Source organism: Aspergillus foveolatus, assembly GCF_047715535.1.
Source record: "Aspergillus foveolatus strain CBS 279.81 unplaced genomic scaffold BDW70scaffold_31, whole genome shotgun sequence".
Taxonomy (NCBI): Eukaryota; Fungi; Ascomycota; class Eurotiomycetes; order Eurotiales; family Aspergillaceae; genus Aspergillus; species Aspergillus foveolatus.
Window position 1 is genome coordinate 189,950 of NW_027396095.1, and position 20,157 is coordinate 210,106.

The 20,157-nt window shown below is 50.6% G+C and overlaps 5 protein-coding genes across 5 annotated transcripts; 3 read left to right on the forward strand and 2 right to left on the reverse strand.

The window, feature by feature from the left end:
- Nucleotides 1-643: 643 nt before the first annotated feature.
- BDW70DRAFT_138105 (NADH kinase POS5) lies at nt 644-3,006 on the reverse strand. The gene is made up of 3 exons (XM_073737159.1): nt 2,526-3,006; nt 2,355-2,469; nt 644-2,294 (listed from the first exon to the last, which is right to left on the reverse strand). The coding sequence occupies exons 1-3, from the start codon at nt 2,659-2,661 to the stop codon at nt 1,226-1,228; spliced, it is 1,320 nt and encodes a 439-aa protein (XP_073595084.1). The 5' UTR covers nt 2,662-3,006; the 3' UTR covers nt 644-1,225.
- Nucleotides 3,007-3,476: 470 nt separating this feature from the next.
- BDW70DRAFT_151033 (putative RNA polymerase II transcription elongation factor (Ctr9)) lies at nt 3,477-9,079 on the forward strand (the record flags this gene model as incomplete). The annotated part of the gene is made up of 4 exons (XM_073739245.1): nt 3,477-4,324; nt 4,380-4,695; nt 5,325-6,269; nt 6,338-9,079. 4 exons carry the CDS (start codon nt 3,477-3,479, stop codon nt 9,077-9,079), a joined length of 4,851 nt encoding a protein of 1,616 aa, XP_073595085.1.
- A 3,590-nt stretch (nt 9,080-12,669) lies between these two features.
- On the forward strand, nt 12,670-15,753 carry BDW70DRAFT_168976 (uncharacterized protein; the record flags this gene model as incomplete). Its single annotated transcript, XM_073742588.1, has 2 exons — nt 12,670-13,150; nt 13,247-15,753. The coding sequence occupies 2 exons, from the start codon at nt 12,670-12,672 to the stop codon at nt 15,172-15,174; spliced, it is 2,409 nt and encodes an 802-aa protein (XP_073595086.1). The 3' UTR covers nt 15,175-15,753.
- A 185-nt stretch (nt 15,754-15,938) lies between these two features.
- Nucleotides 15,939-17,424, forward strand: BDW70DRAFT_138118 (splicing factor ESS-2 family protein; the record flags this gene model as incomplete). The annotated part of the gene is made up of 1 exon (XM_073737160.1): nt 15,939-17,424. Exon 1 carries the CDS (start codon nt 16,028-16,030, stop codon nt 17,420-17,422), a length of 1,395 nt encoding a protein of 464 aa, XP_073595087.1. The 5' UTR covers nt 15,939-16,027.
- An 83-nt stretch (nt 17,425-17,507) lies between these two features.
- Nucleotides 17,508-19,926, reverse strand: BDW70DRAFT_138119 (MID1 family protein). The gene is made up of 2 exons (XM_073737161.1): nt 18,538-19,926; nt 17,508-18,485 (listed from the first exon to the last, which is right to left on the reverse strand). Exons 1-2 carry the CDS (start codon nt 19,673-19,675, stop codon nt 17,863-17,865), a joined length of 1,761 nt encoding a protein of 586 aa, XP_073595088.1. The 5' UTR covers nt 19,676-19,926; the 3' UTR covers nt 17,508-17,862.
- Nucleotides 19,927-20,157: the final 231 nt, after the last annotated feature.

The window sequence follows — 20,157 nt, forward strand, 5'->3', positions numbered from 1 at the left end:
GTGTGAGATGCACGTCTTGGAGTTCCCTCTTTATCCAAACGCGCTGAAGCAGGAGAGGTGTAGGAGCTGATTCGGGAGATGGCAGAGTCGAGAAGCGGGGGGTGGGGAAAGCACCAGCCAAGTGGAAGATAGAAGCGACAAAGACCAGAAGACGCAAAGAAATGGAAAGAAGAAGGTTGGTAGGGCAGGTTTAAGGGCGAATTCAAGATGAGCTCCTGAGTCGGGGAAGACAGGAGGGGAGGAAAGTAAATGGTGGATGTGCGAGTTTCACCACCGCTGGTTGGACTTAGGAGAGGCTCCAGAATCCCTGAAGGGGGCGGCGGCTCTTCGACGGCACAACCCCTCTTGTCCTTCTTAGCCAGCCTATAATGCTATTTTTACTGTAATGTTCATAGGCTACTACTTGTTTTTTTGAGAAGTTTGAACTTATTTGATTATATGCATGTTGTTGCGGACGGTTTTCATACATAACGCTAGTATAGACTCGGCTTGTGAGTATGCGCTGATCTGCTCGCAGGCACAAATTAATAATTTAACATATACCAGGGAGACTAAATCTCAACTTCGACGAGACAATGGCCGTCCCGGCTTCGAAGGAGTTCATGCCCAATGTCGATTGAAATTCTACCCCATCTTACGATGATTAATGCTTGCAATCCTAATTTGCGACTCCAAAACTAAAACGTCATGAACAGCCTGGCCATGTTTCATCCTGAGTCACTGCTCAAAAGGACGATCTGACCGAGATTTAAGATGCTCGGGAATGCAGTAATTTGCTTTACTCGAGTCTCTTATGTACAAGAGGGAGAACTCTCGCGTTATCATTGAGTATCGGAGCATATGCCATCGGTCACCTTGGTCCAAGAATACCATCTAATAATTGGTGAGCCCCAACGGTGAAGGCTGTCAAACCTCGTTCTATAGTCGTTGGCATTATCTTGAAGCTTGGGTCAAGATGGGCATAGCCGTAAATCCCTCTTCACCCAAGATCGGTTTACAGATCAGGCCCACTGGTTTCCGATCCTACTCCTTTAATCAAATCCAAGTCGAAATCGCGGCGTATATTTATTTCGAGTCCCGAGGCTGCGAGCCGTAGAAAACGCCCTTGTTCAATGAGCATATTCGTTACCAATAGAGGTGTCCGTAGAGGTGGTTTGTTAAGCGGCTAATAGATCTGAGGGATGTGTATAAAAGAGGCGGAATACCTTCAACCATCGCTGGCTCACTACTCTCCAAAGGGGTAGTTGAATTTAAGCAGTCCATTCAATCCTCCTACCCAGCCATCATGAGCTTCGCCATCTTGAGACTCGCCGCCCATGATTCTCCGCATCACGCAGGGCACTCCACCTTGCCACTCATTCTTGCCATGCCGCATCTCCTCATTCCAGACACGAGCTTCCATTCCTGCTGTCATTCCTCGGGTCATGTTGACGCCGTCAATACTGACCTCCAGTTCTCTCCCCCGATTTTTCTCACTCAACCGAAGAGTGATTGGTGTGCTCGCCGGCAGAACTAAAGGCCGAAAGCTGAGGCTTCGAGCACAAATTGGTGTTAAAAGCACTGCTGGCACTAGGGGATGCACGATACTGCCTCCGCTGCTAAGACTGTATGCTGTGCTTCCAGTGGGTGTGGAAATAATGATACCGTCTGCCACTGCTTCGGTGAGAAATCTCCCTCCCACATATACGTCCAGGATGGCAAGATGCGGCTCCTTTCCGCGGTGGAGCAGGATTTCATTCATAACGTATAGTCCGTCGCTCTCAATACCTCGGTTGTATTTTGAACACTTATCTGCTTCAACAGGGTGCCCATCTGCATTGAATAGAGCAACCTTGAGACGGTTCCGCATCAAGATTCGAGCTCCCCGATTCAGACCCATAGATTTGCCGCGAACTGATGACCACCCAGTGGTGTCCTCTGACTGATCTTTGGCGCTCGAAGACTGGGAGATCGCGAGGACAGGAGCGCGATCTCCCACTCCTGCGCCGGACATATACACTTCGCGGAATGCGCGCTTATATTCACTGAACTTCCATTCGCCGAGAAACCCCAGAGTACCCATGCTGAACGACAACATCGGTGGAACATTGACGCACGTGGCAAATAAAGAGGAAGCATGCAGAATTGTCCCATCACCGCCAAGTGTAACGCTGAGGTCCACCTTCTTATGCAATGCGCAGGGCAGTCTATCTAACTGCGCCGTATAAACCGGGAAAGACAACAACGAGTGTACTTCCTCCGCAACCTTCGGCTCCAAGATGATGCCAATTGAAGGATACGTAGACGCCGTGTGACTAGAGTGCCGGAAAAGTTAGCGCATAGTTTGCGATAACATTGAGATTTGTGAACCGTACTTAATAAACTCGACCAGCGACTTGGTCACCTCCGGTGCACAGTCCTTCTTGACGACAAAAACGTTCCGCGGGGGGGCTGGCCACTGGAGAGAGAGAAGATCATTCTCGTTCGACTCTAATAGAGCGGTCTATGATCAGCTGGAGCAACATCATGTTGATTGCGACGCGCACCTTGATAACTCGGAATCAGCCGAGCTGGGAGAGAGTCAATATCTCTGATTTCCCGCCGTCTCAATGTAACTGAAAAGTTCCGTTTCCATGAAAGTTGCCGTATAGGATTGATCCGCAATGTTATCGTTGACAACATCGTGCAAACAAAAAATAAAATAAAAAGCTAGACCAGGGGACTTTTAGTTGCTCAAATCGACAGGTATTTTCGTTGATGATTGGGCAAGCTTAAATATTAGCTGCTAGCTAGTATGTCAACGTATATTTTCTTTTGACATTGTGGTGCAGGCGTAAATATGAAATGTGGCCTGACAATGAGTGGTAATCTATGACCGAAAGTCGTCCATGCTCTTTTCTTTTCTTTTTTTCCCTTGTTTTGCGACGAGACCCCTGCTAGTGGATCTAAAGAGCGAGAAGCGATGAATCGACGTGGCGTGCACAAAACAGTTCAGGATAGAGCGGGACTTTTTGAAGCCTCGAGTCGCGAGGAACCCCAGAATGATCGGCGATACCTAGCTGACCGCCTTGGAGGCTTAGCAGGTCCGATTAGCAGCTTCCCACGTCATGGTGCCTGCCTGTTGTTCTTGCTAGCCGAAGTTAGACTGGCCACAAGGACGGGTGCATCAGCCGTGATTCATACTTGGGCTTCCCAATCTCTTTCATCTTTCCCATGTGATCTCGGGGATGATTTATTGCATTCATTTCCTTCTCTCCTCTTCGTCCCGAATGAAATGGCTTAGCCCACACATTCTTTAGGTATCCTTCATTGCTTCGTTCTCGCATGAGGTTATTGTTAAAGTAAGTAAATACAACTCTTGGCTTTTGCCTCTACAACATGGTCGCGTGGTGAATCCTAGATCTTAGGAACTAACCGTAACGCAGGAACCTGTCTCGCTCTTTTCGTAAGAACAGTGTCGTGCTTCGCCCCTCACCACATAACGATTTCCTGCCATCATGAGCGAAAGCGAGCTTCGTCAGCGGAAGCCGGCGGCTTGTCTGCGAGACGACCCTCAGCCAAGTCGAGATGCTCAACCACGTCTCAAGCACGGAATACCCATGCAGGTGCTGCGTTCTTTACTTCTTGCAACTTGGTTCAACTGCTGTTGCGTCGTTATCCTTATGACGCAGCTGATCGGTTGTCCCCTATACATCATCAACAAACAATATTATTACGCCTGGATGGCATCCACGAAACGATCTTTTGGGCTGGTGATAACTGCCCTTACCGAGTGGGGCTGCCCGACCTATGTCCGAGTCAGCGGTGACGAGAGCATACGCGGACAAGTTCGCATCGCCGACGATGGTCGTCTAAAGACAACCTTTCCAGAGCGCCTTGTCATGATATCCAATCATCAGGTCTACACCGACTGGATCTATCTTTGGTGGATCGCTTATTCGAATATGATGCACGGCCACATTTTCATCATACTCAAGGAGTCCCTAAAATACATACCTATCATTGGCCAGGGTATGACGTTTTACGGCTTCATCTTCATGGCTCGTAAATGGCTGTCTGACAAGCCCAGACTTCAACACCGCCTTGAGAAGCTGAAGACCCAGCACATAGGCTCTGATTCGGGCGCTCCGAAGTATGACCCTATGTGGCTTTTGATATTTCCGGAAGGGACAAACCTCTCCATCAACACCAAGAGGCGAAGCGATGCATATGGGGCTAAGAATGGGTTTCCGCCTCTAAGACACCAGGTCCTTCCTCGCTCGACTGGCCTGTTCTTCTGCTTACAGCAATTGCGGGGAACTGTTGAGTGGGTATACGATTGCACTGTGGGTTATGAAGGTCCTCCGTAAGTCACGACTCAGTCTTAGTTTCTACTGAATTGACGATTGATGTTCGTACAGAAAAGGCAGTTATGCCGACAAGTATTTCACTCTCCGCTCAACGTATGTCCAAGGACGCCCACCGACGTCTGTCAACATGTACTGGAGACGTTTTGCGGTTGCAGAAATTCCCCTTGACGATCAGCAGGAGTTTGATGCGTGGCTTAGGGCCCGCTGGACAGAGAAGGACGAACTACTTGATGAGTACTTTGAGACCGGGCGATTTCCATCCGCGTTGGCCGGTAGTATTGAAGTCGGTTATGGTGATGCACGACAGTTGGATGCAGCCGAAGACGGATACGCTGAGGCGCATGTTCGATTGGGGCATTGGACCGAGGTCGGTTGGATATTCAGGGTGATATTCGGTATCGTTCTTCTTTGTCGGCTTCCTAAACTGTTAGGGCTAGGCTTTTGAACAACACACCAACACCAGAGCAACTGTCCTGGATCTTGTCGGCCTAGTCTTTTGGGGGTTCTACTGTGAATAATGTCCACTCCTATCCTTATGATTGATGACCTATTATTTACCGACTCTAGAGGTTTATGATGGAATGCTTCTCTACTCGATCAATTCTCTCTGCCCACAGTGATAAGAGGAATGTGAAAGGTAACGCAAAATTCGCACTTGGTAAATCATTAGAGCGGTAAATCAAACTATGTCCGGCAAGAACTATGTATCTGAGCTAAGCTATTTGCGATGAATACATGTTCTACCATACTCCGTAGAGTTTGTCGAGAGCTGATGCCACAGATTGGCGGTGTGCCTGAGCCACCATTTATGCCTTAGGCTTCAAACCTTGAGCCATTGTCCGCAACTCGTCACATCTGAGCCGAAATCTGAGCAGCAGGCAAGCCGAGAACGCGCTCTCTTCTCCGTCGCGCAATAACAAGCAGTCCGTCCTGAAATTGACTCACTGGATCACGCTTATGGACTGAATATGAGTTGAGTTTTGAGCTTCATTACAGGACTTGTTACTCCTTTCCTCGACCGAACTCTTACCTCCGCGTCTTGAAGGCCGCGTTGCCGGTTCGAGAAGCCTACACACGCCCGCCATGACCTCTTTACGGAACAAATATTCCAATGGCATCGTCAACGGGGATTCGCTCCCTGTAACTGGATCACTGGTCAATTCTCGGTTTTCTGACATTCCATCCGCCATCGACATCCCCGCATCCACACTCGACAGCGAGGTCGAAGTGAGTCTCGAAGGGCTTCCCGATGATCCTACCGAATTATGTACACTTCTGGAAAATGAAAGAGCGGCGAAGAATTTCTGGGTCATCATAGCGCTCGCCTATGCCAAACAAAAGCAAATCGATCACGCGATCGACATCCTGAACAAGGGTCTCGCATCGGTTGCTCAAGGTGCTACAAAGGAGAAGTTAGGCCTCTTGGGATGGGTATGCTGGCTGTACTTGCTGAAGAGCAGGGAGGCGCCTCGTGTGGTATCAGACGTGGTTTTGGGTACAGAGGCGAGGACCAAAGACTACTACATTCAGCAGGCGACGGGAATATTAAACGAGGCGTCGCGGTTGAACCCGTCCTTCCCGCCTCTTTTCCTTGCTCGTGGTGTTTTATCTCTGTTGCGCGCCTCTTTACATCCCCCACGGCCTGTTCGACCAGGGGCCGTTGATAACTCAGAAAGAGTGGAATCATTGCGCCAGGCCCTGAAGCAGTTTGATGAATCGTCAAAAGCGTTCGGTGGTAGAAATGCCATGGCTATTCTTGGACGCGCCAGGGCGCACTACCTACTTGGGCGATATGCAGAAGCGCTGGAAGGGTACCAGAAGGTTCTAATGAGGATGCCTGGCCTGACTGATCCAGATCCTCGGATCGGTATCGGATGCTGTCTGTGGCAATTGGGCTTCAAGGAGCAAGCTAAAACTGCTTGGGAACGTGCACTAGCTCTGGTATGTCAGTTCGAAGAATGCATCTTAGATGTTGTAGTGGTACTAATACATTACTTCCGAACTTACAGAATCCTGACTCGAAAGTTGCCAACATCCTCCTCGCGGTCTACTACCTCTATGACAGCTCCCGACATGCTACAACAGATCCGGCATTCGGTTCCCTGTACAAGGTGGCCATGACACAATATACTCAAAAAGCCTTCAAGCTGGACAAGGAATATCCTATGACCTGCGCTCTGTTTGGCAGTTATTTCCTTTTACGAAAAGCTTACTCAACAGTTGATACTCTTGCCCGCAAGTCGATTGAGAACACTGACGTCATGCAAATAGCCAGCGATGGATGGTACCTTCTCGGTCGAAAATGTCATTATGAGGGAGACCTGGCCAAAGCTGCAGAGTTCTACCACCGCTCTGACCAAGCTCGGGGAGGGGGCGATAAAGGTTATCTTCCGGCCAAGTTTGGCTCCGTACAAATGCAAGTGTCTAGCAAGGACTACGACGGAGCCAAGTTCCAACTGGAGAAAATCATACAGCAGACAAAGAACCCGGAGTGCATGATACTACTGGGGGCTCTCTATGCCGAGGAGGTCTTTGCAGCGCAGAAAAGTGGAACGAAAGAAGACAAATCCGCCGAAGCTAAGAAAGCCATCACGTTGTTTGAGGCAGTACGCGCGCTTTGGAAGGATGAAAGTAAGAAGATTACGCCGGACGAGTCAGTTTTGGTATATCTTTCTCGGCTATATGAGCAGAGCGCTCCGGATAAGAGCATGCAGTGCTTGACACAACTGGAAGAATTGCAGCTGGCTGAGATACCTGATGAGGAACGCCCAGAAGGTCTCGAAGATGAGCAGGAAATAAAGGCTGCCCTCCGGGTAAATTTGCCGCCGCAGCTCCTTAATAATATGGGTTGCTTCCTGTACCAGAGCTCGCAGCTTAACATGGCTCGCACCATGTTCCAGGCAGCGCTGGACTCCTGTGCTCGATCGCACGAGAGAGAAGGGGAACTCGATACGGACGCCCTTGTCACAACGATAAGCTACAACCTCGGGCGGGCGTACGAGGCATCTGATATGCCCGATGAGGCGAAGAAGGTTTACGAGGCCCTCCTGGAACGGCATAGCGACTACACTGAGGCGAGTGCGCGATTAACATACCTTGCTCTCCGGCGTAGCCCGACGGATGAAGGGCCCAAGAAGATGGCGAAACTGTACGAGACAGATTCCACTAATCTCGAAGTTCGGGCCTTGTTCGGGTGGTATCTCAGTAAATCCAAGAAACGGGCCGCGAACATTGCAGAGGACCACGAGCAGCGCCATCACAAGCATACGCTGCAGTACTTTGACAAGCATGACCGATACGCACTTACTGGTATGGGTAACGTCCACCTGCTGTTCGCCAGAGACATGCGACGTGATACGGACCAGGAGAAGGAGAAACGGCGCAAGATGTACGAGCGCGCCGTTGAGTTTTTCGACAAGGCTCTTCAGCTGGACCCACGGAACGCGTATGCAGCGCAAGGTATCGCCATCGCTTTGGTTGATGACAGGAAGGATCTTAGTACAGCAGTACAAATCTTCTCCAAAATCCGTGACTCGTTGAGAGACGCGAGCGTCTACCTGAACCTAGGGCATGTCTACGCTGAGCTACGCCAGTATACACGCTCCATTGAGCACTATGAGGCTGCATTATCCAAGGACCGGGCCCGCGACGCTCAAATCCTCGCCTGTCTCGGCCGCGTTTGGCTCCTTAAGGGTAAGCAGGAAATGAGCCTCGCAGCTATGAAGACAGCCCTAGATTATGCTCAACGCGCACACTCTGTGGCGCCCACCCAAGCCCACCTCGAATTCAATGTCGCCTTCGTGCAGAACCAGATCGCGTCCCTCACATACAGCCTACCCGAAACACAACGAACTGCCCAAGACGTGCAAGACGCAGCGGACGGCCTCCGCACCGCGGTCGAGACTTTCGGGCGTATCGCCCAGGCCAAGAATCCGCCCTACCCGGCTGAGTCTCTTGAACAGCGCGCCAACATGTCCAAGACAATTATAAAGCAGCTTGAACGGGCCCTCCAGAGCCAGAAGGAATATGAGGAGAAGAATGCCGCTAAACTGCAGCAGGCCCGCGAGGCCCGCGAGGCCGAGATTCGCCGTCGCGAAGAAGAAGTCCGCAAGGCGGAGGAGGCTGAGCGGGAGCGGAAACAGCGTATCGCGGAGGAACGTCAGCGGCTCGTTGAAGAGGCTCAAAGGCTTGCCGCTCAACGGGCAGAAGAGGAACGGGCCCGCGAAGAAGCGGAGATGACTACTGAATCCGAAACAGGCGAAAAGGTCAAGCGGAAGAAGAAGTCTGCTGGCTCATCGAAGCGAAAGAAGCAGCGCCGTGAGGACGACTTCATTAATGACGATGAGGGCGACGCGGGGGCAGCGCGTAGCTCTGAGCCTGATGACAGTGGCAAGGAGGAGGGCGCTCCGAAAAAGAGGAGACGGTTGGAGCGGCGATCAAGGGGTGCTACTTCCGGTAGCGGCAAGTCGTCGAGCAAGTATAAGAGCTCCGAGATGGTTGTTGATTCAGATGACGAGGAAGAATCTGCTGCTGCTCCTGCTGCGGCCGCTACGCCGACGGCAGGGGATTATGACGACGAGGAGGAGGATGTTGTACAGCGGCGGAGGGCAAAAGTGACTAGGCGGATCGCGGATGACGATGATGAGGAAGAAGACGAGGTTCCTCCCCCCGTTGAAGGAGATGATCATGATGATGCTGGGCTGTTTAGTGAAAAGGAGGATACAGAGATGAAGGATGGCGATGATGAATGATTGGTCTCGCCCTGTTCTTTTAATTCGCTTACCACTATGTAGTTTACATTTCTTTGAGCTTGCATTTTCTGATCCCATACGATGAGTACTTGGCGTTGTGAAGGATGTATTCAAGACTCAAACTTCTCGCTAGCCCGCAATACATCAAACTTGAATTGGAGGACATGTCCGTGGATTCCTTGACCGAAGATACTGTTATGTCGCTGAGCTAGGTAATCGTTGCGAGACGTCAATATCTCTGAGTCGCCTATATACTCTGGGTACTATTCAAACCTCGACAAACCAGCTACTACTTGGAAGGTAAGCCTATTCTATAATGTAGGATAGCGATACCAAGCAGGAGAGTAGAAGGCCCCACCTCGCAAGCCTTCGACGTTTAGAAGATGGATTACACTCCGAAGACATCTGGCACTGATATCCTATATGCAATAAGCTGCTGAGTTATCATTTGGGTTCAAGCCATTCGATCTTTTTCGCCGAGAAAGACGGGCAATGGCACAATTAAAGTTCAGATCTGAGACATTGGTGTGGTTTTACTGTTTGGTCTACCAGGGGCACTGCAAAAACAAACTACCCTGTAACTCCGTAGTCCGAACGGGGTGAATTTCGTGCTGACTGGTTCATCGAATGATATATCGCGGTCTCACAAATTTAATGGACTTGCAGGCACCGAGCGATCAGGATGGAGGATTGAGAGATTCAGGAAGCGAGATCGAGATCTTCTTCGGGCATAAGATCGCCTCGTCCAAAGCCATGTCATACTCGTCTGCTGCGATTGGTGAACCAACTGCTTTGCTCAGATAGAGCAGACACCCTTGAACGACGGACGTAACAGCCCCTGTCAACGGGGTTGTTATACCGAGATAGAAGGGGATTCCTTGTGAAAGCTGGGGAAAAAAAACATATCCATCCTTGTGCTACAGGCGATGAGCCTAGGCATCCTGTCGGCTAGCGGTTGGTTGTAGCTTGTGCCGTTCCTGTAGGACCGCGCGGCCATGTCGCTTCAAGTTCTACGTCTTGTGGCCTGAACGCAGTCGTGCAGCTGCAGACGGCTCAAGAGAACTGAGGACAGACATGTTTGTCATGTCTGGACTCCAGACCTCGCCCCATCACGATGGAGCCAGACTAAAATGGGAGTGGATCAACGAGGGAATTTCAATCAAACCCCGGCCGAGGCCGAAGTCTGAAGCGGCAGTCTGACATTTCACTAGTCTTGGAAGCTACTACTGCACCATCAAGTAGTATCGACTATCGCATCGGTTGTCGGAATCTATTGACCGTCTCTGCAAAAACCCAGCGGAATGGCACGAAGAGAGAGAAAAAGCAATGGTAGCTTGAGATGCAGCTGGATGGCAGGTCTCAAAAGCCACTCGTGCTGGATGCAGGTACTGGCGGTGTGATCGTCCAGCATGAATCGTGGTACTGCGTCATCCTGCATGCGTCTGTCTCCAGGATGCTGAGGTTCGTCGTGAAGCCTCGTGTTCTATTTCTGTGACGGCGCTGGACGGGTGGAAGTGGACAGTGACAACTCTCTTCATCCCACGGGCCCTGAATTGCCGAGCCCAATTCTGCCACTCTTTGAGGCTCCCCCAAACGATGGACATATCTGGTTATCTTTGTTAATGAACGGTCATAACTGATCCACTGTGTATATATTTGGGTTCTCAGATGCCCGTCAATCATAACGAAATGAAAACGGTAACGGAGTTACTGAAAGAAGGATGCGACGCGACCATCCTTAGCCCGCGGTCCTAGACCGTAGGAAAGGATTGCTTGGGCAGCCACTCAGGGGGCAGAAGCATGTGGGGAGAGCGTTGAGGTGCCTGGAATGACTTTCTGTTGACATTTCGGAGTTGTATTCCTTAGTTATGTCAGGCCTCGGGTTTCAGTTTCACTGCTCCCAGCTCTCTGCTCACTGTTCACGCGTTTGTCGACGACCTGGGGAATGTCAGTAGCAGCCAGGAGTTCGACGCTGAAAAGCTGTAACGAGCTAAGAATCAGACACAGGCACCTCGCCTAGTGTGACACAGCATGAAGGGGGGTTTCCATGGGATTTCGATGCATCCTCCTCGCTACTCAAAACTGGACTAACTCGCTCCTTCTTAGCTTCGTGCGCTGCTTCCCGCTTCGGTCGACCTCATTATAATCATTTCGACCCAGAGAACGTGCTTTTTCCGTTTCCGACGTTCCTGGGAACGCGATCCAGTCGAGGCAAGAGCCCACCGCCGATACCTACCACACTCGGTTGTCAGTCACAGTGGGATGCAAAACGTGTCTGGAACGAGATCGTCTTCTCTGAGCTTTCCAGCACCAGAGGAGCAGACGCGTTGCAACGGCCAGCCACTTCCAGCCCGCCCACGCCAGGGGAAACAACGCCGTCCTTGCTAGCCTATTCGCACCTGAGGCTGGGGCCGGATTCCCACATCACATCCCTGCCGTCCTCATTTTTCTTTTTTAGAGGTTGGGTCGACCACCTATCTCGATAGATAGATAAATAGGTGGGATCCGATCGATCGGCGCTGAACTGACGGGGCACGCCGTCGTTACCGTGGAACTTGGTGATAATCTCTAATAATTGTCAAATAGTCGACCAACGTCGGACCGTATGCCGTATTGCTCCTGTTTCTCGCGGTCCCTGCGCCGTACGCATGGCATCGGTGTATTCCCCTTGACGCCTGAGACTATCATCATGTATGTCTTATGCAGGAGCTTGCTTCGTCGTGCGTCCCTGACCTTCCCTCCCAAGTACAGTCGGGAAGAGAATCTGTGGCGCTGGCAAGGGTGTAATAAATGTGATTCTGTTAGAATCGCAAACTCCTTAGTAAGGGAAGTATATGAGGTTGCCAGCGGTGGTTGACGGAGGCTGGTGTACTCCATAAGGAGCCTCGGCGACTCTCAGATATTTCCTTACGCACATCATACCTTAGCACAAAGAATAAAGAAATTGGCACGGTCTATAATTTATTATTATAGGCTGGGCTACAGGAGTTTTATTTTCCCTGCCTCTCGAGCAGATTATTATTATTATTCCAACGATATTCCCTCACGAACGCTCTTTATCGTGGAATATCCCACTTTTCTTTCTGTGCCTCCTTTCCTTTTCCCTCTTTCTCTTCTCCGTCTTATCCCATTTCATTATCCCTGATCTCTCACCATCTTCACTCATTCAAAACACGGAGTATACTTCCCAGCCCACTGCCGACGCTCCACTAGTAGTGCGATCCCTTCCTCAAATTCCAATTGTTTCTGATCCAGACTTCTGCGCTCGCTGCGTCTGTGACAATCGTCGTTCCGTCCCTTCAGCTTCATACTCCAGTTTCGATTTTCCTCTTGACCCTATTTTTGTCTTCCTATCCTCTATCCTCTCTACTACTATATACTTAGTTCCCCCCGACAATCCCATTGTCTCATTTGATCCTCTTACCATGGTCCACGCCAGGGCCCGGTCAACCTCGTCCAAGGCGTAAACGTCCTTATTGAAAGTCGACCTTGCCCCACGAGAATTCTCCCAGCTCTCAAGAAAACATTCAAGTTGTGCCCGTTCATTCGGACTTCGTGTGCGTGCTGCGTGGTACCGACGTTGTTCCACCATGCCATTGAACCCTCACTTCTCTGTTTCAGCCCCTCGCCAAATGGCGCAGGATCTCGACCGTCCTTCCACCGGAGCATCCAGTGACACGCCCGAACATTCAGTTCATATGCGGTCAAGGTCGACTGCTCACACCCAGAGCCCTAAAAGATTGTCCGTCTTCAGTGGCCGTTCTCGAAGCAATACCACAACATCCACTCCCTCTGTTACATCTTCGCGTCGCTCACAGGCCTCATCAATGACTTCCAACGAGAACGGCCCATTGCCCTTCGCACCCGAGGACCGGACACCCTCTACAATTGGAGTGCGTCACGACCGGCATGAAAGTGCAACCAAGTCACTCTTTTTACGTGGAAGCCGCATTCTGCGCCGTCAAGGGAGCAAGGTCAACATGGTTGGATCCTTGAATGAAGAAGATGATGCGGAGCGCGATAAATCCCGCTTTGACTTTGGTCGCCGCAAATCCCGGTCGAACGACAACCGTAAGTGTCTCCCACAAGCCCCAGGAACCTCGCGAGAGAAGCAATTGTGCCTCCTGGCGACCTTGGAATGACCGGTCTCTTATTGGCATCATATAGATGAGCACATGAAGCGCATGATTTCGGATCCTTTTGACTTCCATCACTTGACTCACACCAGTCCGGCCCAGTTCGAGGCGTTGGGCAAAACCCGTGAGAATGAATTGGTGACGGAATTCTCCGCCATCAGGGCTTCTCAAAAGCCCGTCGCAAATTTGAAGGGCATCCGAGCAGAGGATATCCAAATGCGAAGCCCTTCAACGGAGGATCTCTCTCAATGCCTCCCCCAGCACGGCAATAATGGCCCGTCCCCTGCTAGCCCACCGCGCTCCCCCGGCGCGAAATCTAACAGCCCTCAAGTATTAGAGTACCGACCCCTGCGAGAGTCCCGGGTATTCGAGAACTTCTCGCGGCCCGTAGTAAGGTATCCGCGGGGAGATGTTGCATCCTCACCACCGCGTGCTTCTTCGCCTAGATTGGCTTCTTCTCCTGAAATCCCAGAGCCTTCGCCTCGAGTAATCGATGAGATCCTGGACTTGGACTCTCGGCAACAGCACCCGGAGCATGCCTTCGACGCGGAGGACGACTTGGTACGAGACACTTCTCCAATGAGTCACAACGTTGAAGCTATGATGTATCCGAACATAGGCCATGCTATTACCGCTGGCCCAGACAGTGACGGTATAGAAGTAAGAACTACTTCAGCAATGGCGAGCCCGACTTCCGAGTTGGACGATGTTCCTGAGGAGGATGAGGCGACGCACTGGCACGATAGCCCCGAGTCTCAGCATTCAGAATACCCAGCATCTCTTGGAAGTCAGGTTTCACCCAAAGCCATTGTAGGCCCAAAGTCTCGCTTGTCCATCGACGTGGCGAAGGAGCTCTCAATGAAATTCACCGAGGCACTGGGTTCCCCTACTCTTCCTCAGTATCTTGCAGACCGAGAGACCACCTCGGTCGACGACCAACGCACTCAGTCGACACTCCGAAGACAGTCCTCTGTTCATAAAACTATCCACGAAACGATCTACGAGTCCTGGGATGACGATATCGACTACTGCTATGAGCACGCAGCTGAGTCAAATTCCGATTTCGACTGGGCACGCTCTTCTTTTGAATTATCGCAACGGGATAGGGTCGGGATCAATATTACCACCTCCAATTCGGCTACTTTGTCACCGCACGCGTCCGTCTCTTCGTCCAACCCAAGATACCTCGGCACGCCGTTTGTGTCGACTCCCGACTTAGATCCTAGCTCTTCGCAGTCAGTGCCAAGCTCGCGCCTGGCCATAACGCCGTCAAGTGCTGGCTGTGAAGGTGAGAAAAATGGAGACTTTTTCGAACCAGTTAGTTCTTCGGTGTTGTCAGGAGCTCTGAGTAAACACATCTCTCCGGACACGCTGTACGAGGACTTTCTCGCTGCCGATGGAGAATCAGATCGACATTTTTCTTATTATTCACAAAGTGGATTCCAGGCTATAGACCAGCCCGTTTCTCCTCGGAGCAGCTTCTCACCCATTAGCAAATATAACTCCCAGGAGAGCCTGATTCTATCCCGTGCAGCTTCGATCGTGCGGAAGCATCGGTCATCTGTTTCGACCACAAGTGTACCTGAGTTGGTACATAGCCTTGCAAGTAGTCGCGATTTTTCCTCTTCGGACCCGGGGCTTTCTGGTGAACAGGCCGACCTTGGGCGACACGACTCCTTTCGCTCATCCAACCACCGGCAGACTAAAAGCCTAGCACGCGAAATCGAGACGCATATCATGTCTCGGCCGGATGGCAACGGCAGCCACGAGCCCATCAAGCTGACTGGTATCTATCCCCACGACCGCGCAAAATCTACCTCCGAAGTGGAGGCTGCTCCCACGGTGAGCAACACCATGAGGCCTCAACTTCCTTCGAAGAGCGCACTGAGGAAGAAAGGCCGCACGACATCCTACTCTCTCTTTCCATCGCCAACTCTTCCGTCACCTGCGACCTCCTAGGTGGCGTCTCTGTTGGGCGTCGTTTGTCCCACTGGCCGCGTATCTGATCTCACAATTCGCTCTGTTCTCCTTCGGTCCATGATATTCTTCGGCCCAAGGATATTCCCCAATTCCAACAACTGGTCATAGACCTTCTCCACGACTTTATGAATCATCATACTGCCTTGCATTACACAACAATCTTTTGCGATGAAATTCTTTTCCATGTCTCTTTCATGCGGTCGTTCATGAATACTTTTTTGTTGCATTCAAATGGCATTTCTCAGGCGCTGTTTCCAAGAAGGTTCAAACACGAAGGGGGGTATTGTACACTGTTATTCTTGCGCATGGGCGGACCGGAAAAGGGCTGTATAGGGACTTCCATAGCTATCATCTGGTTTTATTTGTTTGGTTTTGCTAGCGTTAGCTTCGGGACCGGATCTGCTTCATTATACATAGAATCATTGGAGATAAATGCATTTGTCACGTTCTGTATTCCTGTTTCCGCGGGAGGTCCAACCCAGAATGGTCATGTGCACTCCGTAACAAATGTACTCTATGACTTTCTTTTATTTCTTCATTACTTTTTTTCTGTTAGCAGACACAAAGTTTTTAATGAGGTGATGGACTAGTAACGTTAGTAGCTAGTGATGAGTCATTGCCGGTAGTATCATAGTACAGTAGTGAGCGACATCTCACCGCCTGTGGGATACCGCTTGAGTGGAATATTCTGCCGCGTTTTCACAATGGCCTCAACTTCGTCATTCATTCTTTTTGCACGCCCTCCTCGGTCCTCTCGAGATGCTTATAATACCGATTTTAGGTCTTCTCGATATACTCTGACAGACCAAGATTTGAATAACACATACCCAAAATGTCTCCCTCGCAAGCGCTTACAAGACGTGATAGCGAGACGAGCTTAATGCCGCCTCCCCCTCCGCCGAAGCGCATTAAACGTCCGGCCACCGTTCTCGACGAAGACGTTTACACCGATGCCCTATCACATATTATCGCCAGAGACTACTTTCCTGGTTTATTAGAGTCCCAAGTGAAACAAGAATACCTCGATGCGCTGGACTCGAAAGACAAAGAATGGATCACAAATTCACGAAAGAAGCTTAGAGATTTGATGGTAACTCCCGGACGTTCTCGGCCACCTCGTTTTGGCTCAGGATGCATGACACCAGGCCTCAGGGGCGTGGGAGTACCTGGCGATACCCCAGCGGGCTGGGGCGGGGAAACACCTGTGACCGCCGTTTCGGCGACTACAGCAGCCACGGAGACGCAAGAGGAAATGAGGCCGGATGTCTCGAAAATGGGCCTTCTTGAGTTCCAAGCGAAATACACCAGTGAGGATAACGAGTCATTCAATAAGCTGTTGGATAAGCAAAACACCAAGCGTAGGGAGAAACATGCTTGGTTGTGGAGTGGAAATAAGATCCCAACTGCAAGGCAGATCGCGCATCGCCAACGAGAAGCTAAGCGCATTGAAGCTCAAGGCGGTAACCCAGATCGGCAAATCGCCATTAAGACGAATTTGGATGCTCGGCCTGCCAAACCAGATGCATGGAAAACGCAGGCGGAGAACTCGCTGATGTTCCTTCCATCATCCGTCGAGAACTCATATGAAACCATACAGCAAAATGCCGAAGCTGCTTCCCGTGCTGGTCCAAAGCGAGTCATTTACCGGAATACTAGACTGCCAGAAGAAAGCTCCTCAGAAGCCAGCAATGCTCTACCGCCATCTCCATCAATATCGGCAATCCAAGATGCCATCGCTGGCAGGCCTCGCCTGACAGAAACAGACGCAGGATATGCTGGCGGCGAAACACCGCGAGTGAATGGGTACGCATTCGTCGACGAGGACGAGCCCGAGTCCCAATCTGAATTCAACGACCTCCGTATCCTAGGCACCAGCGACACAACGCCTAACCCGTTCGAAATCAAGCAAAACCGCCGCCGGGAAGATCTCCATCACCGCATGGTAGACCGCGTGGCCCGGACAAAGCGGGCTGAGAAGGCCGCCCAAACCACTAAGACGCCCCTCACAGATACGCCGCGCTTCGCCAGCAGTCCCAGGCTGGACTTCGGGCTCCGCACCCCTGGTTCGGCAACACCGGGCTTGGGTGGCGTGAATAAGGCGCTCACGCCGGCGGCGCAGAAGTTGCTGTCCAAAATGGGTACACCTAGGCGGGAGATGTCAACTTCGTCTTCTTCATCGTCAGCGCTGAAGAATATGTGGACTCCAAGGGCGAGGAAACAGAAATAAAGTCCTATTCTTATGTCTTTATTTTGCTCAGCAATTCAGCGTGTAGTTGTCCTTATTTGTACTATGACCGAAGGACAATGTTTGGCTTCATGAGCGTTATATACAGCTAGTACTTTATGATACCACAGATATGATGCAATGCTTGCAACCTCAGTATCTCGGTGGCGTTAATCGAGCACGACCCTTGCGTTTGTTATGCAGAGCATCCTGCTTAAGGCACATTATCGACATGTATTCAAGGCAACGGACAATTGTATCCACGTAACTTCAATATCCTCCTTGCACATCAAAATCATAAACTCCAATGGTAAGAATGAGCATTCACACCAGGATGATCCATGAATTGTATCTATACGAACAGAAAGGGTATATGTAGAGTAAATCGAACTTCCATGCATAGAGCGTAACGAGTAAGATTGGAAGACGAGTCTAAAAAAGGACTAAAACACGATCATAATTGTAAAATAAACCATCATAACAGCCCACAAAGGATTTGATATTCGGCCACTTGAGGCAGCGCTAGTATCATATGAATAAGTCAGGTACTTCCCGCTTGGACATGAGAATCCAAGTGACATAGGACAGCTTCGCACGAGGTTATGGCAGAAACTGACATTGGGAAGTACTTCCTTATATGGGCCGGGGTTGATTTCCTTATCAATCAGCCCGCTATTTCTAGGGCGATTGGTGATCGGGCTATCGCGGAGTGTCTGGTTCGTGATCTCGGTGCCATTGGCGAAAGGTTGCGCTGCATTACGCACCATGACAGCGGTCCTATTGGATGTGCTGGAGTAGTCGTCGCAGCGAGGAATGGTGACGGCGCAGAGCCAGGACTTGTAAGCGGCCGCGCAGTCGTCGCAGCCGACTGCCATTGAGTAAATTGTTTCGTTGGACGTATTGCATTGGATTTGTTGAAGGGAGAAATTGAAGTTTCTGTAAAGATTTGCGGCATAGTTGTCATATTTGGCGCGAATCTCGGACATGTTCATTGAAGGGTTAGAGGGTACTGAGTAAGCGACATCTGAGCAAAAGTCAAGGTCGTAGATCACGTCGCAGTTGCCGTCTTTTTCCTGTTAGTTGAATACTTATAAATCGCCATAGAAGTGGATATTTACCTGATTTCGTTGAGAACTTCTTCGCCTTCCAAACTTTTCCCCCTCCACCGACTATTCCGTTCCCGAACTCAGTCGTGTTGCCCGTCGCTAGGATGCCCACATATGTTGAGCTGCGGTTCAAGCCGGTGATGTAGAACTGCTCTTGGACTGTACTGTCTTCACTCTTGCGCCTTGACATACTTGCTTCGACATTATGGCCATTACTAGCCTGCGAATGTTGGGCAAGGGCGCAATAGGAACGCGACAAGCCAGATCCAACGGTGCTATTCGCGTTATTAACAAATAGTTTGTAGACAGTGGTGTTGTTCTCCCATTGCTTTCGCTGCTCCTCGGTGAGAATCTCATCGGCAGGACTAACAGTAGTCAGAAGCGCCGTTTCCGAGCCGGAATCATTAAAGGAAAGCAGAGCGGCCCGGTCGTCAACGTTGTGAAAGAAATCTTCCGTGGAGACCGCAAGCTGATAAGAATAAGATCCAGAGAAGTTCCCATTACTCGGGGCAGCTACAGCAATGTACACCTCGGATGTAGCATTTACAGTCGCACCCATGTATCCCTCTGAGGAGTGATAAACAGTTTGACCACTATCGCCCTTATGATGCGGACCTGGGTCCTGAAGGGAGTCGGAATTCGAAACATAAACAGCAAGCTGAGGTAATGCCTGGGCAGTGTTCGAAATAGACTCATTAAGAATTGGCGCCGAGCAAATCGTGAGGGAAACGTAAACTGCGGTACTCGCGCGCTTCGTGATGTTGTCGCTCTGAGCATCGGAGCTGTTGCCAGCCGTGGAGTCTGGCACAAATGACCATTGCTGAAGCTCACCCATCAAGATCTCGCTCTCTCCAAACCGGTTGTTCCCGAGAGACCGCCGGTCATCAGAAGCCCGGTTGAGAATATCCAAGCCATGCGGTTCACGCGCTTTACCCCTCTCACGATCTATGCCCAGGCCGCTGAAAGAGCCAAGAAGGTAAGGGAAGCCACCAAGGGTATCATCTTTGGCAAGTAGACGGCCTTTTCCGTATTCCGATGTAAGAGGTACAAGGTCCGTGCCGGTAGCAAATGCGGATATGAGTACCGCAAGAAGGATAGTGACGCTCACTCTCGCACCAAAGCGAGACTGTGAGGGCGCGTTTTGCCCCATGGGAGGTCAAGTGCTCCGATCCAGCCTTGGACCGTCGGTAATAAGAGATCGTCAAACGGCTGAAGGATAGCAACACTGCTGTCGCATGACGGGGCAGCCGATACGTAAAGGGCGGAGGTGGAGGAGAGTAAGTCGAGTCATATGCAAAGTTCAGGCAGTTGTAGCTTCCGTCTCCTAACCGTCAGGCTGAGGTGCAATATCATATTGCATTGAATGGGGTAGCTACCATACCTGACTGCGGGAAGGTAATAATCTGGTCAATTGGAGACGATATGCATTCTTTTCTGCTGGCGCTCTGCCACAGTTACAGATTATGTTACTACACCGCCACACCTTGTGTTTCCAAATATAGTATGGCAGTATTGAGCTAGTACGAACAATACAACCATCGAAGTCCTTTTTTTTGCATGTGGTGGTATAGTGTCCAAAGAGTAGCTAGGTTAATGGTACAGACTGGATTCCTCAACTCAATTGCCAGAATA